This window comes from Lepidochelys olivacea (genome assembly GCF_965140295.1).
Source record: "Lepidochelys olivacea isolate rLepOli2 genome assembly, chromosome: 4".
Taxonomy (NCBI): domain Eukaryota; kingdom Metazoa; phylum Chordata; order Testudines; family Cheloniidae; genus Lepidochelys; species Lepidochelys olivacea.
In genome coordinates, this window is record NC_140414.1 from 15,485,622 (window position 1) to 15,504,035 (window position 18,414).

At 46.1% G+C, this 18,414-nt stretch overlaps 1 protein-coding gene across 1 annotated transcript in view; it reads right to left on the minus strand.

Annotated features, from left to right (window-relative positions):
* LOC311520116 (uncharacterized protein) overlaps positions 1-18,414 on the minus strand; it is a 38,625-nt gene extending 20,211 nt beyond the window's left edge. Inside the window, exons 1-6 of the mRNA XM_084627356.1 lie at positions 18,255-18,414; positions 5,315-5,477; positions 3,414-3,539; positions 2,493-2,590; positions 653-779; positions 8-102 (exon numbers count right to left, since the gene is read on the minus strand). Coding sequence (XP_084483482.1) covers positions 8-102; positions 653-779; positions 2,493-2,590; positions 3,414-3,539; positions 5,315-5,462 — 594 coding nt within the window. The 5' untranslated portion in view covers positions 5,463-5,477; positions 18,255-18,414. The remainder of the gene's footprint in view (positions 1-7; positions 103-652; positions 780-2,492; positions 2,591-3,413; positions 3,540-5,314; positions 5,478-18,254) is intronic.

The following is an 18,414-nucleotide window of genomic DNA, read 5'->3' on the forward strand; positions in this document are numbered from 1 at the left end:
CCCGCACCTCTTTCATGTCTTCATAGAACAGGTACAGAATCCGCTTGTCCTTTCTCTTCTCCCACCAGCCTTTCACATGATCATACCAAGGTCCAAACACAACTAAATCAAAGACAAAGGAGTAGAAGAGAAGGGAAACATTCACATTTAATATGGATTCACGGTGATATCAGCAAAGAAGTCAGGTTAAATAGTGAATATTTTGTGTGGCTCTCAAAAAAACCCCATAATGGCACAATCATACCAGGATAATGGGTTGATAGGGAAATAAGGGGGTGCTGGATGTCTTGGGACACCCCTTTTAACACAACTCATTCCCCTTCCCGTCCCCCCAGGAATAGATAACTTGAGACATTAACTAGTCAACCTGACTGCCTGAGCATCTAAGAGATGTTCTAGGAGGATCTGGTTCTTGGTTTTGGACCAGAAACCAACAAGTGGAGGCTAATGGGAGATGTGTTTATGTTCTTTTATCTTGCCCTGTAGGGGCTTCTGTCTAACTGAAATTTGGATACACTCATGGGAAGAGATTCTCAAGTGGTATAATAAAGTATCTTTAGAGCAGCTAATAATCTGCTCCATAGTTCTTAGTTTAGCAGTGTCACAGCCTGTGAGTTCAGTGTTGTAGGGAGAATCTAGCTTCAAGTTTTACCTTCCCCAGTCACAAACTTCTCCAAGAATTCATCCCAGGTGCCAGGCTCTGGATGTATCTTTGCCATTTGGTAGAAATGGTAATAAGAGACTGCCACATCCTTCGCATTTCGGGCAACGTAGATGATCTGCAGAGAAGAGAAGGATGTTTACATGGTCAATCGAGTCTATGTTAGAGTAACAAAGCTGATTGAAAAACAAGAAAATAAATTTGCAAAAATATTTTCAGATTTCCCCTCACCCATATTTTCATTGAAATCTGACCTTTTCAATTCTAAACGTTTCAGTTGGTTCTACCATTGGCCAAAAAAGAGAGGGGTGGGGAGATTTATTAACACTGTCTAATTTCCCATAAATTTTGCAACCAAACTTCAAAAAAATGTGACCAGTTCTATTGAATGAGAAAGTGGCACTTCAGCTGTTTGTAGGACGCTCTCCAGAGTCACTATAAGTCTCATTGAATAAATCACTCTAAGAGCGATCCCTTCCAGGCTTAGTCATGGCATTAAAAGGAAAATCCCTCTGAATTTTGAAAAAAAATGAACTGCCCAGAGCGAAAGGGGTGTGGCAGAAATTCACAAGGTCACAGTCAACTGACGGGGACTGGCAGAGTAGGCAACATTACTGTTCCTCAGCTATATAAAAACTTTCACCCAGGGAAGTCATAGCACTTTACAGTCCTAAGTAATGTAGTGTTTTGCAGATGGGGAAACTGAGGTACAGGGAGGTACACTGAGCAGGAGAGGCAGAATTGGGAATAGTACCCAGTAGGCCTAATGGCTACTCTTGTTCTTTAACCATAATTGCTGCCTCCCCCATCAATGCAAAGAATCAAGCTGGAGGGGAGAGAGAAAGAGATTGAGTCCAACAATTAGAATTTCCTTCACAGTTGCCTAGAAAAGAGCACCCTGCTCTTAGGGAGGAAATCCTAGCCCCACTGATGTCAATGAAGCCAGGATTTCACCCTCAGGGTATGTCTACACTGCAACTGGAGGTGTGATTGCAGCCCACAGAAGATATACCCGTTCTAGCTTTAATCTATCTAACACAGCTAAAAATAGCAGGGAAGACACAGGGATGTGGGCTTCAGCATGGCCTGTACAGGCATGTCGGGGATCCTGGGGATATATTCGCATTGCTAGCCTGCACCACCATGTCTTCACTGCTATTCTTAGCCATGCTAGCTAGATTAAAGCTAGAGTGGGTAGGCCAACCTGTGCTTCAGATCACACCTTTGGTTGCAGTCTAGATATGCCCTTAGTCCCTGCTATAACCTGGCCCTGAATCCTCCTCTCCAGCACTGCTGATGGTATCAAATATGTCTGCAAAGTGCATGGATTGTAGAAATTCAGGGATGATATTTCATGTCAAATGAGGCTCATTTGAGTGATGCATTGTTTGACCATCAGTACTTACAATGGTAGCTGGATTTAGTCACTGAGAATCTTGGTGTGTGTTCAAAAAAAAATCAACTAAACACACAGCAGCACTAGAATCCTATGGAAACTCCAGCTTAATCCATTACTATATTAATTTCTAGTGGAAAATCTCAGATAGAAGGCTGCTCATATGGATAAGCACTGCCTGAGATTTAGGTTCAACTGCTGGATCGCTCACAGATTCATTATATGATCTTGGGCAAACCACTTAATCTCTCCAGGCCTTAGTCCGCCATCCGTAAAATGGGGATAGTAGTGCTTCCTTTGTCTATTTATATTGCAAACTCTGTGGGGCAGGAATTTTCTCTTGCTATGTGTATTCACAGTACACATGTGTAGTACAATGGGATGTCCATCTTGGTTGGAGCCTCTGCTAACACAATGCAAAGAAATAATACTAACCTTGCAGTTGTTTTCCCAGAAGGAGTCAGGAAGGAGTTGAACAGGAAGATGGGTCTTTACTAATCGGGGAGAGGGCATTTCAGCCAGCTTTGCGACACCTAAAAAATACAAAAGGGATTAAAGGAAAAAACAGGACTATTACAGCTTTGATCATAAACTATTTACACTCAGAGGGCCACTGTTACAAAGAGAGGAATCGGGCCCGCAGCCTTTAATAATCCTGAGCTGCCATTCTGTATCTCTTTACAGGATGAAATCCAGACAGATGTGGGTAAAGATAGAAGTCAGGGTGTGAACATATAATATTCTATCCCCCTTTTAGGGCGAGATTTACAAAAGAGCTCAGCACCTAACAGCTCCCCTTGTGGACAGTGGAAATCTCATCCGTAGGGTAGGATTTTCAAAAGAAAATATGAGAGTTAGGTGCTCAACCTCCATTGACTGTTACTGGGAATTTGGCACCTAATTCCTATAAACTCTTTTGAAAATCCCACCCTTAATCTATTTGTGTATTAAGTTATTTTTAAAACATTTCAGTTCATATTTAAACTCCTTGTGCACAGGATCCTAATACTATTGACAGTTTGCACTTATATATGGCCAGATCCAGTGGGAATCTTTCCATTGACCTCAGTGTACTATGGATCAGGCTCAGAGTGCCTTTCATTCCAAAGAACTCAGAGTGGTTTAGAAACAGTAAAGGCTAAATTCTATCCTCAGATTTATACACAGTCAGTGAGATTTTCTTGTATGTATCCGAGGACAAAATTTGGAGCCAGTTAACCAACCCTCCCAAAAGCCCAGGGAGGTAAATAAATATCCTCATACTCAGTTCTGAGCAACACAATGCCTAAAGGGAGGGTTGTCAGAGATGCAGCTCCAATCTCTCCGGGAGCGTGCTTGCAGTGTGCAAAGCTTTACCATTTGAAATTCCAGGGATGATCAGCTCCATGAAAGGGACCCGAACGTAAATCGCATCCTGTTTACACTTCTCTGCATCACCGTTCTTATAGATCATGTCCACAATTTCACTGATCCAGGTTGTGCCTGGAAATATAAAGCAAACTAGCTAAATACTCTTCTAGCGTGCAGCAGGCAGGTCATAAACATGGAGTCAGATCCTCAGCTGGTATAAATTGAAGTGAATGGAGTTATGCCAATTTACACCAGATGACGATCCCTTCTAGCCTATGGCTTTTAGCTACAGACTTTGAGGGTGGTGATAATCAGTGCTCCTGGGCTTTCTTGGCCTGCACTTGAATATGTGATGTCAGTAACGAAGTGACTCAAAGGGCCTATCATCGTGGAAGGCCAATATCACCAAACTTGATATAACATCACAATTGTTTCTGCTACTGCCTGAAGACCCAATGCAAATTTCCCACTAGGCTTGTGGGAGATAAACTACTCACAAATGGAGGTGTGAATAGATAGAATCCTGTCACCCTTCAGCGCTGAGCCTATATTGAGGGCAAAAAGCCACTTCATCCATCCTGTGAAAAAAAAACACTCACCTTCGGCTCATGTTGGTCAGAATCAAGTTGGCAATTTCCCTTCCTAAACACTGAGTGAGGGCACTCCAGTGTTAGTCCACGAACTCTATAGCATTTAGCAACAGGAGAGTCTATGGCTAAATGATAGTAAGACAGCAACATGGAAGGAATATTTTGCCACTTTTTGAACACATCCCTGCTAGGACAAGAAGTTTGTGGTCTTATTCTGTTTCTATGCACAGTATTGTTACAGGGCATGGCTTCTCCCCAGCTTCCAAACACTCCCTGCCCTGCTCAGTCTCCTTTGAGAAGGTTTATTTGCATAACACAGACAAGAAGAGCAACAGAAAGCAGTCTTTTAACTCATTTTCTCTCAGGCTTCAGGGCCGCCCCTCCCCATAGTCTAGCACTCCTCCTCCTGGTAGTTCCCTACTGAATTCTAATCAGCTCTGCTCCCTTCCTGGAGCAATAGGCTCAGTGCTGCTTCCCCCAACACCTAGCCCCTTGCTCCAGGGACCCACTGCAGGAGTTAACTCTACTCCACCATGTCTTCCCTTCCCCAGGCACAGCCTATCCAACTCACTTCCTTCACCTCTTATTTCCTGCTCTCTGGGAGCCCTTTATAGGCCCAGGTGTAGCCCAGCCCCCTTTAATTGGCTGGATTGGGCTCACATGCTCTGATGCAGGAGAGCTAGGCCCAGTTCTACTCACGGGGACCAGCTATTGAGCCATTTTCTGGCTGTAAATCTATTACATTCCTAAGAACATAAGAATGGCCACACTGGGTGAGACCAAAGGTCCATCTAGCTCAGTGTCCTGTCTTCCGACAGTGGCCAATGCCAGGTGCTTCAGAGAGAATGAACCTAACAGACAATTACAGTGTGATCCATCCCATGTTGTCCATTCCCAGCTTCTGGCAGTCAGAGGCTAGAGACACCCAGAGCATGGGGTTGCATGCCTGACCATCTTGGCTAATAGCCATTGATGGACCTATCTTCCATGAACTTATCTTGTTCTTTTTTGAATCCCATTATAGTTTTGGCCTGGTAGGTTTCTTAGCTTCTTCCCTACATGACAAGGTCCAGTAAAACCCATGTATACTGCCGTGTTTTGAATAGGGTTCTTCAATAAAAAGGGATCACGAAGGCACAGATGGAGGAGGCTTTGAGTAAGAGATTTCTATACCTAATTGAGGAATTGATAAAGGGGTTATGGTCTGAGTGTGGCATACATGTGGTCTAAGAGTTGGGCAGTAGCCTCCATTTCTGCCCTGGGTTTGTGCCTTTTAGCTGCATAAGAAGAATCTCCTGATAGATCAGTGGCACTCACCTGATTTCGGGTAGGTGGAAATGAGAAGGTCATCTGGCCTGGCTTGGAATGATTCCACCTGGGCCCATTCTTCAACAATACTCCAGAATAGGGGAATGCCACGGACCATTTCTAATTTCCTCCTGTAAATACTTTGATTATTTTCCATCCTGGAAATGCTGAGCTAAAGGAAGAGAAAAGAGTGGAAGTGGAAGTGGTTTGCTTCCATTACAAAGTGCTGGGAGACCCTCTCTTCCACTTAGCATTTATTTTCCACAGTGGAGTCTGGGAGACTTGTCAGTATTATATTGACAGGTTTCAGAGTAGCAGCCGTGTTAGTCGGTATTCGCAAAAAGAAAAGGAGTACTTGTGGCACCTTAGAGACTAACAAATTTATTTGAGCATAAGCTTTCATGAGCTACAGCTCACTTCATCGGATGCATCCGATGAAATGAGCTGTAGCTCACAAAAGCTTATGCTCAAATAAATTTGTTAGTCTCTAAGGTGCCACAAGTACTCCTTTTCTTTTTTCAGTATTATATTGTTAGTGATAACCCAAGCAACATTCATGCCTGTTAACAGTTTTAGGACTCGTGTGCAATGTTGAATGTAGCGGGTAACATGGCAAAATAGACTTGAGAAGGTCTGGCCTATCGGCTGGAAGATGGCAACACTATTTACATATTCTTTGGGCCAGATCCCCAGCTGGTTTAAAATGGCATAAAGTCAATGGGGCTCTACTGTATGCTACTGAACAGCTGGTCCACAAAGTCCTGAATATTAGAAGAGTTCTACCCTAATGCTCAGCAGCAGAAGTAGCCATGCTGTCAGTTGAAGGAAGGAACAAGATGAGAGTAGTGGGGCCAAGGGCAAAAATGAAGCAAGCAGTAGCATTTTGAACCAATTGCAAACATTATTGAGGAGGCAGGAAGAACACCACTCAGAGCACAGTGGCAAATGACTATAATGTGAACCAGCATTTTGATTCTAGCCAGAACATTAATGGGAATTTATCCATGTTCCAAGAAGAAAAACAACAATAATGATACCTAGCATTTTCTGCCACCTACTCAACATGCGGGAGCCTTGGTCTACGCTAGGAGTTGAGGTCGAATTTAGCAGCGTTAAATTGATTTATCCCTCCACCCGTCCACACGACTAAGCCCTTTTTTTCGACTTAAAGGGCTCTTAAAATCGATTTCCTTACTCCACCCCTGACAAGGGGATTAGAGCTGAAATCGGCCTTGCCGGCTCGAATTTGGGGTACTGTGGACGCAATTAGATGGTATTGGCCTCCGGGAGCTAACCCAGAGTGCTCCATTGTGACCGCTTTGGACAGCATTCTCAACTCAGATGCACTGACCAGGTAGACAGGAAAAGGCCCGCGAACTTTTGAATTTCAATCTCCTGTTTGGCCAGCGTGGCAAGCTGCAGGTGACCATGCAGAGCTCATCAGCAGAGGTGACCATGATGGAGTCCCAGAATCGCAAAAGAGCTCCAGCATGGACCGAACGGGAGGTACGGGATCTGATCACTGTATGGGGAGAGGAATCCGTGCTATCAGAACTCCGTTCCAGTTTTTGAAATGCCAAAACATTTGTCAAAATCTCCCAGGGCATGAAGGACACAGGCCATAACAGGGACCTGAAGCAGTGCCGCGTGAAACTTAAGGAGCTGAGGCAAGCCTACCAGAAAACCAGAGAGGCAAACGGCCGCTCTGGGTCAGAGCCCCAAACATGCCACTTCTATGATGAGCTGCATGCCATCTTAGGGGGTTCAGCCACCACTACCCCAGCCATGTTGTTTGACTCCTTCAATGGAGATGGAGGCAACACAGAGGCAGGTTTTGGGGATGAGGAAGATGATGAAGTTGTAGATAGCTCACAGCAAGCAAGCGGAGAAACCGGTTTTTCCAACAGCCAGGAACTGTTTCTCACCCTGGACCTGGAGCCAGTACCCCCCGAACCCACCCAAGGCTGCCTCCCGGACCCGCTAGGCAAAGAAGGGATCTCTGGTGAGTGTACCTGTTAAAATACTATACATGGTTTAAAAGCAAGCATGTTTAATGATTAATTTGCCCTGGCATTCACGGCTCTCCTGGGTGTACTCCCAAAGCCTTTGCAAAAGGTTTCTGGGGAGGACAGCCTTATTCCATCCACCATGGTAGGACACTTTAGCACTCCAGGCCAGTAATACGTACTCGGGAATCATTGTAGAACAAAGCATTGCAGTGTATGTTTGCTGGCATTCATACATCCGTTCTGTATCTCTCTGTGTTATCCTCAGGAGAGTGATATCATTCATGGTCACCTGGTTGAGATAGGGTGCTTTTCTTAAGGAGACTTTCAGAGGTGCCCGTTCCTGCTGGGCTGTTTGCCTGTGGCTGAACAGAAATGTTCCCTGCTGTTAGCTACGGGGAGAGTGGAGGGGGGAGGGGCTAGCCACGTGGTGGGGGGAGGCAAAATGTGTCCTTGGAACGAAAGCACATGTGCTATGTATGTAATGTTAACAGCAAGGTTTACCGTGAAAGAGTGTACCCATTGTTCTATAAAATGTGTCTTTTTAAATACCACTGTCCCTTTTTTTTTTCTCTACCAGCTGCATGTGTTTCAAGGATCACAGGATCTTCTCCTTCCCAGAGGCTAGTGAAGATTAGAAGGTGAAAAAAATGCACTCGCGATGAAATGTTCTCTTAGCTCATGCTGTCCTCCCACACTGACAGAGCACAGACGAATGCGTGGAGGCAGACAATGTCAGAGTGCAGGAAAGCACAAAATGACCGGCAGGAGAGGTGGCGGGCTGAAGAGAGGGCTGAAGCTGAAAAGTGGCGGCAGTGTGATGAGAGGAGGCAGGATTCAATGCTGAGGCTGCTGGAGGATCAAACTAATATGCTCCAGCGTATGGTTGAGCTGCAGGAAAGGCAGCAGGAGCACAGACCGCCGCTACAGCCCCTGTGTAACCAACCACCCTCCTCCCCAAGTTCCATAGTCTCCTCACCCAGATACCGAAGAACACGGTGGGGGGCCTCTGGACACCCAGCAACTCCACCGCAGAGGATTGCCCAAGCAACAGAAGGCTGGCATTCAGTAAGTTTTAAAGTTTTAAACTTTTAAAGTGCTGTGTGGCCTTGTCCTTCCCTCCTCCACCACCCCTCCCAGTGCTTCTCTCCTCCACCACCCCTCCTGGGCTACCTTGGTAGTTATCCCCATACTTCTGTGATGAATTAATAAAGAATGCATGAATGTGAAGCAACAATGACTTTATTACCTCTGCAAGTGGTGATCGAAGGGAGGAGGGGAGGGTGCTTAGCTTACAGGGAAGTAGAGTGAACCAAGGGGTGGGGGGGTCCATCAAGGAGAAACAAACAGAACTTTCACACCATAGCCTGGCCAGTCATGAAACTGGTTTTCAAAGCTTCTCTGATGCGTACCGCGCCCTGCTGTGCTCTTCTAACCGCCCTGGTGTCTGGATGCGCGTAATCAGCGGCCAGACGATTTGCCTCAACTTCCCACCCCCGCCATAAATATCTCCCCCTTACTCTCACAGAGATTGTGGAGCACACAGCAAGCAGTAATAACAGTGGGAATATTGGTTTCGCTGAGGTCTAAGCGAGTCAGTAAACTGCGCCAGAGCGCTTTTAAATGTCCAAATGCACATTCTACCAGCATTCTGCACTCGCTCAGCCTGTAGCTGAACAGCTCCTGACTACTGTCCAAGCTGCCTGTGTACGGCTTCATGAGCCATGGCATTAAGGAGTAGGCTGGGTCCCCAAGGATAACTATAGGCATTTCAACATCCCCAACGGTTATTTTCCGGCTTGGGAATAAAGTCCCTTCCTGCAGCTTTTGATACAAACTAGAGTTCCTGAAGATGCGAGCATCATGTGCCTTTCCCGGCCATCCCACATTGATGTTGGTAAAATGTCTCTTGTCATCCACCAGTGCTTGCAGCACTATTGAAAAGTACCCCTTGCGGTTTATGTACTCGGTGGCTTGGTGCTCCGGTGCCAAGATAGGGATATGGGTTCCATCCATGGCCCCACCACAGTTAGGGAATCCCATTGCAGCAAAGCCATCCACTATGACCTGCACATTTCCCAGGGTCACTACCCTTGATATCAGCAGATCTTTGATTGCGTTGGCTACTTGCATCACAGCAGCCCCCACAGTAGATTTGCCCACTCCAAATTGATTCCCGACAGACCGGTAGCTGTCTGGCATTGCAAGCTTCCACAGGGCTATTGCCACTCGCTTCTCAACTGGGAGGGCTGCTCTCATCTTGGTATTCTTGTGCCTCAGGGCAGGGGAAAGCAAGTCACAAAGTTTCATGAAAGTGCCCTTACGCATGCGAAAGTTTTGCAGCCACTGGGAAACATCCCAGACCTGCAACACTATGCGGTCCCACCAGTCTGTGCTTGTTTCCCGAGCCCAGAATCAGCATTCCACCACACGAACCTGCCCCATTAGCACCATGATGCCCGCATTGCCAGGGCCCGTGCTTTGAGAGAAGTCTGTGTCCATGTCCTCATCACTCTTGTCACTGTGCTGACGTCGCCTACTCGCCCGGTATCGCTTTGCCAGGTTCTGGTGCTGCATATACCACTGGATAATGCGTGTGGTGTTTAATGTGCTCCTAATTGCCAAAGTGATTGAGCGGGCTCCATGCTTGCCGTGGTATGGCGTCTGCACAGGTAGCTCAAGAAAAAAGTTGCAAAACGATTGTCTGCCCTTGCTTTCACTGAAGGAGGGAGGGAAGGGGGGCCTGATGATATGTACCCAGAACCACCCGTGACAATGTTTTAGCCCCATCAGGCACTGGGATTTCTACCCAGAATTCAAAAGGGCGGCAGAGACTGCGGGAACTGTGGGATAGCTACCCACAGTGCAATGCTCCGGAAGTCGACGGTTGCCTCGGTACTGTGGACACACTCCACTAACTGCATGCACTTAGAGCATTTGTGTGGGGACACACACAATCGACTGTATAAAAATGCTTTCTACAAAACCGACTTCTATAAATTCGACCTAATTTCATAGTGTAGACATACCCTGAGAGGGTCAGACTTATCTTATCCTTAGCAATATATACCTAAATCTTTATTTGAATGAATTGCCTCTGTTTAGATCCTATAAAATTGCCTAAGTTACTACATATAGCCCAGACTTGTATATTTGCACTTTTTTAAAACCTAGCTTGATTGTATCTAATTTTCAGAACAAATTTTGTTTTATGAAAGTTATGATACTGGCCAATTATTCCCACATACAATACAAATACATTAAAGACTGCCAGGCACTCAGAACCTGTGGTAATGTTGTGGGGCATATAAGTCTGATTGATAGATAAATAGACAGGTAGATTGGAAACTTGAAATCTTCAAAAAACTTCATGAGCTATGATAGAAATGATTATTTTTAAGATTACATTTTCAGCTAGTATTAGTTAGCGTAAGTGCTAATTTAAACCAGCTGAGGATGTGGGCCTTGTACTCTTTTTCCTAGATAAAAAATAATGCAAAAATCAAACCCATGTCTCAGAGATGAACGGCTGGGTGTGTGCCATTAAGCTAGCTGCAGGTCATGCTGCACTATATGACAATGGTTTTACTTAAGGTGAATTGGAAGAGGCATCCATTACATAAATAGAAAGGTTATCACCGCAGAAATATATAGTAAAGAACAAAATTGTCAGACACATAGATGAACATAATTTGTTGGGGAAGAGTCAACATAGTTTTTGTAAAGGGAAAACATGCCTCACTAGTCTACTAGAATTCTCTGAAGGGGTCAACAAGCATGTGGACACTGGGGATCCAGTGGATATAGTGTACTTAGATTTTCAGAAAGCCTTTGACAAGGTCCCTCACCAAAGGCTCTTAAGCAAAGTAAGCTGTCATGGGATAAAGGGGAAGGTCGTCTCCTAAGTCCCCTCTAAGCTGCATGGCACCGCAGCGGACTACCAAGGGCTGCACAGGTGGGGAGAGGCGCTCCTCCCCTGGCCCAGCCCAGCCTTGCCCTGCCCAGCCGGAGCTGCCGCAGCCGGGGAGAGGTGCCCCTCCCTTGGCCCAGCCTGGCTGGAGCTGCCATGGCTGGGGACGAGTCACATGGAGTGGAGAGGAATTAACACCCCGAGACAAGCAGCGGCACCCTCCACCCATTGTCCTGCAGCCAACTCATCTGGTGGGTTTAATGAGCAATTGCAAGTTAGCGGGAGGTGCCAGAGCTGCCGCCCCATGACCCAGCTGCATACCGTGGGAGGGAGGGCCAAGCTGCTGCCCCCCATCCTGCAAGCCAACCGGTGGGCTCAGGGAGGCGAAGGCTGATCCCCCAAGTGGCCCGTGGAGTGTGTGTGACCACGCGCGGGGTTGGCCGTGGGTGCAATTCCAATGATGCAGCCAAGGGTGGTTTTACCCCTCCTCTGGGAGGTGGGGAGCTTGAACCCACCTGCGAGCACCTCCCCCATGGGCACAGGGGGTGGAAGGCAGAGCCCCACCCCACACCCCATGCAAAGTTGCCCACTTGGCCAGCAGCCCGTGAAGCTGGAGGTGCCCGCAGTGGTGTGGGGGGTCTGTCTCAGGGGGCGCCCCATGGGCAGCCCCTTACCCTGAAATTTGCCAGGCTGGAGGGGCTCTGGGGAGCAAAGCCACATGTGACCGCGGGCTGGGGTGGCAATGCTATTTCCCCAGCCCCACATGGAGAGGCACCCCAGCCCAGCCCCGCCGGAGCTGCCGTGGCCAGGGAGAGGCCCCTCCCCCATCCTGAGCTGCTGCAGTGAGAGAGGGTTGGGGGGGTCCTTTCTCCCCACTGCAGCCCCGGGGCAGCCTGCACCTCAAACCTCTCATCCTCGGCCCCACCCCAGAGCCTTAATCCCCATCTGGAGCCCTCACTCCCATTAGGGGTATGGAACGGCTTCCATATGAGGAAACATTAATAAGACTGGGACTTTTCAGCTTGGAAAAGAGACGATTAAGAGGGATATGATCGAGGTCTATAAAATCATGACTGGTGCAGAGAAAGTAAATCAGGAAGTTTATTTATTCATTCTCATAAGACAAGAATTAGGGGTTACCAAATGAAATTAATAGGCAGCAGGTTTAAAACAAACAAAAGGAAGTATTTCTTCACACACCAAATAGTCAACCTGTGGAACTCCTTGCCAGAGGATGTTGTGAAGGCCAAGACTATAACACAATTCAAAAAAGAACTAGATAAGATCATGGAGGATAGGTCCATCAATGCTTATTAGTCAGCATAGGCAGGGATGGGATCCCTAGCCTCTGTTTGCCAGAAGCTGGGAATGGACGACAGGGGATGGATCATTTGCTGATTACCTGTTCTGTTCATTCCCTTTGGGGCACCAGGTATCGGCCACTGTTGGAAGACAGGATACTTGGCTAGATGGACCTTTGGTCTGACCCACTATGGCCACTCTTATGCTTTTATGTTCTTAAACTGAATATGCATAGACATTTCTGTGGAAACCCCTGCTTTTTTCCTGGAAGTTTCATGTAGATTTTAAAATTGTTGTTGTCAGGTGAATCCAACTTGCCTCATTCTGGAATAAATCATTTTATGAGAGGTCATTAAACCTGGGCGGTGTATGGAATGCAAGAGACTAGCTCTCTCTCAGAATAATGGGCTACAATCTCTAATCACAATCGCATGAGAATGTTCTAGCTTCTGAAGCGCTAAAGCAGACCTTTCACCGAATATGAGGGCGTATCTATATTAGCAAACATCACGAGTAGACGTCAATCAATTTTAAATTGATTTATCACATCAGTGCAAACTCCTAGTGCAGACACATTAGAACTGCTTTAAACCATGTTTATACTGGTTCTCTGAATTCAGTAAAATAATCAGATCAAGCTAAACTGCTTTAAAAATGACTTAAACCAGTTTAAGTGCATATACATTAAAAGTTTGCACTGGTGTAAGTTGATTAGGTTACATAAGAGCAAAATACCATGTGTAGATGTGCCCTCTAGGTACCTGTATTTTATCCCTTTCACTCTAGCTAACTAATTAACCACCCAAAACAAAGCAGGAATTGAGGGGATAGGTGGTTCTGTTATGCCCACACGTCTCAGGGATGCCAATAAGAAAAACCATTTTAAAGGGTGGGAAAAGTTGGCACGTATCAACATTTATTCTTCCATTGAAAGCAGCTCTCTCCACTATGCAGCCAATACTGAGAATAAGCAACTAGAGATTTTATAACAATTTCAGCCGCCTGACTTTCAAAAATAAAAAGTTACTTTCTGCGTCAGAGGTTTTAAAGCCAGCAGGGACCATTATGATCATCTAATTGGACTAGCTGCATTACACAGGCCTGAGAATTTCACCCAGTGGTTCCTACATCCAGCCCAATAACTGATTTTGGAAGCCTCTCTCAGCACTATACAAAAGACCTAGAGAGCCATTGTGGCAGCACCCTGCAGAGAGAAAGTCATAGCACATGATACAAAGAGCATTAACCAAGTACTGCACTTGTGCTGACTGAATGTCGGGCAGCCCAGTAATACTCAGCAGTGGCTTCAGGTGTTTCAGTAATTAAAGAGGAGTGTCTAGTTTCCTTTATGACACTGTTGTTTACTTTGTGGTAGGAGGTCATGGGAGACTAGCAAACTCCAGAGACTGACATTAAGAGCTCTGAAAAGATCTTTGATGCTGCAAGTTTTCATTAACCCATATTTGTGCCATATTTGCCCAGTAACTTGTCACATCACCCACTGTTATGCAGTTATCCGATACTGATGAGGATGCCAATAAATAAACCATGCAAGGAAAGGCCCTGCTATCATTCACTTGCACATGAGCTTATGCTGCTATGAGAATCTGAACAGTTTTCTCTCTGGTTTTGCTTTAAAATCTAAGACTTAACATTTCACTGACATAGATTGTCCCCCCTGGCATTAATAGCCATGACAGGGGAATGTTTACTGAAAATCCTCATGAAGATGAACCCAAATTGCCCCGTTAGGGGAGCAGGGTTCCCACCTCCCAGACCTTTGGATTCCGCAAGATTCACCTCGATCCTGGCAGGGGATCTGCAAGAGGCCACGGCCATCTGTACAAAGGCCCCACATTCCTTCCGTTGGTTGTTGGCCACCCCAGGCCCCTGCCAGTGCCATTGGATTCCCCTGTGGAAGCTCCCAGGTTCCTGGGACAAGGGCTGCCAAGATAGGTCAATATGGCCTGGAACTGTATTAATTTTTTCAGGCATCTTCTGTGGGGCTGGAGGGTGGATGATACGCATCTCCCGGATTCCACTCCAGCCCTCTCCTCCCCCAGTGCGGATCTTAGACCCTGCAGTGAGCCCTCTGCAGGGTCTAGGAAGGGCAGGGGGATGGTGCTAGGGAGGCTCTGGAGCCCCAGTTGCATGGGGAGGAGGGGAGATGCACACGCCGGATCCCCATGCAGCTCTCAGCAGGGATGATTCTTACACTAGTCACACTGTATGGGTTAGGCAGTGGAAAAGTTAACTGATCTTACGGTTGTTTGGAGACCACGGGTGCCTGCGTTAGCCTTGACTGGGAAAACAGGATGGCAGCTGCAGACTGGCTGTCATTATTGTGTCCCCTTTAGGGCATCTTTTATAATATGTATTAGCCAAGGCCCTACTTAACTTGAGATTTTGCAGAAATTGGGGATTCCACAATATTAGGCTTCCACCACAAGTTTGACAGTGGGAGTCCCCACTGTCAGCCCCATGATCTTGCTCTCAACCCCAGGCCCCCGTCTCAGCCCCGGGTGGCCAATAGTGGAAAATGGCAGAAAAGTAATAATGGACGTTATTACTGCAAATTATTACTTTTCCACAATTTTCCATGGCTTGTCTGCAAGTCAGCTGCAATTTTTTGACAATCATCCCACAGTTCAAGTAGGGCCTTAGTAATGGCATTTGATTTAGTTAATTCTTAAACAGGGCAGGGTAAACACTTTGCCGTGAATTGTTTTTCAGCCGGAGCTGGCCTTTTTCTGTTTGGAAGTGAGTCATGAGAAGACTTGGATTTTTACAAATTTATTTATTATCATTATTACAGTTCTTCCTATGAGCCCCAGCTGAGACTGGGGGCCTATGGTTTTAGGTACTGTACGAACATACAGCTAGAGCCAGCCTCTGCTGTGAGAGCTGACAGTCTAAACAGACAACGGGTGGAGAAAGGATGGGGAACTGAGACATGAGAGAGTAAGTGATGGGCTGACTTTGGGCAAATCACTTCACCTCTCTGTGCATCAGTTTCCCCAGCTGTGTAATAGGGAAAAAATGCCGACCTCTTTTGTAAAGTGCTTTGATATCTGCTGATGGAAAGCTGTTGCAGAGCTGGGACATGAAGCCAGGTCTCCTGCGTTTCAGTCCAGCGCCTTATCCACAAGAACATGGTGCTTCTCAAATGTGTGTGTGTTTATGGAACACTTTGTGTGAACATCTCTTGGACTAGAGGCCGTTTGCAAACTAGGTTTGTTATGTACGTTCACTATTTTCAATCATCCCTATGTGACTGGTCCTATGCAGACAGCAGCCCTAACTGCAGCATCTGCCAGCAAAGCTTTGCCCTCACATCTGTTTCAGAGTAATAGCCGTGTTAGTCTGTATTCGCAAAAAGAAAAGGAGTACTTGTGGCACCTTAGAGCCTAACCAATTTATTTGAGCATGAGCTTTCGTGAGCTACAGCTCACTTCATCGGATGCATGCCGTGGAAACTGCAGCAGACTTTATTTATACACAGAGAATATGAAAAAATACCTCCTCCCACCCCACTGTCCTGCTGGTAATAGTTTATCTAAAGTGATCATCAGGTGGGCCATTGTGCTGGAAATGGCCCACCTGATGATCACTTTAGATAAGCTATTACCAGCAGGACAGTGGGGTGGGAGGAGGTATTTTTTCATATTCTCTGTGTATAAATAAAGTCTGCTGCAGTTTCCACGGCATGCATCCGATGAAGTGAGCTGTAGCTCACGAAAGCTCATGCTCAAATAAATTGGTTAGTCTCTAAGGTGCCACAAGTACTCCTTTTCTCCTCACATCTGTGTTTGCTAGCGGGGGCAGGTCACAGTAAACTGCTGATTGGAGAGAGTTTTTTATTGCCAAAATGAGTGGGAAAAGCAGGAAGGCAGAGCGACTCCCCATGTGTCAAGAGAATGAGGTGCAGCTTTATGCAGTGAGATTGGAGTATCTAGAAGAGCATGTTGATCTGCAGAGAAACGTGCACATCATGGTTTTTCTGACAGAGAAGATGATGGCACTAGTGTAATTCCCTGTGAGAAGAGGGAGGAGTAGGAGGGCTCTAACAGCCAAGAACAAGACATGGTGAAGGAGAGAGAATTTTTGACCACTAATCACATGATCCATCCATCCATTACATGCTCCCTGCAGAACACTTTGATGGAAAAAAAGCATGACATGATTGTAATGACTTGGTTTGTCAGCAGGACGCTGTCCAAATGGGTGGACTGACTGTCAGTCGATAATTTGACATGCTTAGCTGTGGACAAGTTTTCATGAGTGTTCAGTACCTAGAGGGAAGGCAGCATAACTGACATTGATAAGCGCCCTAGATTTACTAAAATAACAAAATACACAAACATTCAGAAGAGGGGGGAAAACAGGTACTCAATAAGAAGTTGAACAAGTAACATTCCTGTGACGCTTTCCAAGGATGCCCAGAGTTGTGAGGCCCCTTGCTGCCGCCTGCCCTTGCTGTGAGGAAACATTGTCTGGGCCTGCTGGGGATCAGCTCCCCAACTCCATTGACCACAAGCCCTTCCCAGTAGGCCGTGCAAGCCCTGTTGTCTCTCTCCAAGTGAGCAATTGGCACGTTCCAGCTCTCAGGCCCTCTGAACATCTTCCTGGAGTGTCCACCTCTGGTCCCCTGGACACGAACAGTATTCACAGATTGGGGGTACTGTTCCTTTGGAAGCAGCCAGCTTATCAGTTTCACCTCAGATCCCCGCTCCACTTAATACCCAGCACTGACACATGTTTATAGTCAAATAAAGTAAAAGTTTATTTAACACAGCATAGAGATGCAAGTGATAGCAAGTAGAAATATTGGAAACAGATGATTATATAGAAAACAAAATCATAACATGCATTCTAGACTTAATTAACAAAATACTCTGATGTCTTGTAGAGTATTGCTTACTCAAAATCTTTACAGAATTTCACAGCCACGCTGGCTGTGACCCTTTCATAAGACAAACACACTGTTAGCTTGCTTCCTTCATGAAAGAGTCTCTGTGTTTCCTTATATCCCCCAGATATCCCCTAACAATCCTCTGTCATTATTCAGAAACAGGACACCCTCTGCTGTTGTATCCTGTGAATTTCCTCTCTGGCAGTTTTCATAATCTTTTATTCTGCCTGGGGCTCAGTATGAAAATAGATCCAAAATTGCCATGAATTGTATGCCCGATGACACACATATGACCAGTCAGGGAAATAGGCATCTGGTACCTCTTGCCTGAAAGGAACATGTCCGAGTTACGTCACCGCCTGGTAACCTGCCTTAACTTTAAGACCTTAGGAACACAGATACTTAACTGCTTAAATATGATCTGTACACACATTTTGCAGTGATCATGTTAACCAGTGGGCTAGTGGCTCTCAGTAGAGACCTCACATGCTCCCTATCGGGGAACTATTTTGCTACATCCGACCCAGGAATTCCTGTAAAAAACCCTATGCACTCCTGTGGCCTCTGCCAGCTGGCATGCAGAGGTCTCTGGGTCACAAGTCCCTTAATTCAGAACACTCATTTCAGCTCCACTGACTGTATCATAAACTAAACACAACAAAATAATTCCTCTGAAGACTGCTTTGGACTGGCTTTTATTAAAACTTGTCAGCTTATTGGAACTGCCTATTTAACTGATAACAAACCTACATCACTGTAAACCCTACTCACTGATCCAAAGTTAAGAACCCCCTTGTGCCGTAAAGCTGGGGAACTTACTGTGTATTCAGTTTGGTTGTTTGTAGGCTTTTTCGTTGACCAGAGGCTAGGATCCCAGTCCTACTTATGGGCTCTAGCAGTTTCTGTCCTTCACTTCCTGTTTTCTAAGATCAGCTGCACTCCTTTCTCTTCCCCAGTGCTAAGTTACAGGATTTGCCAT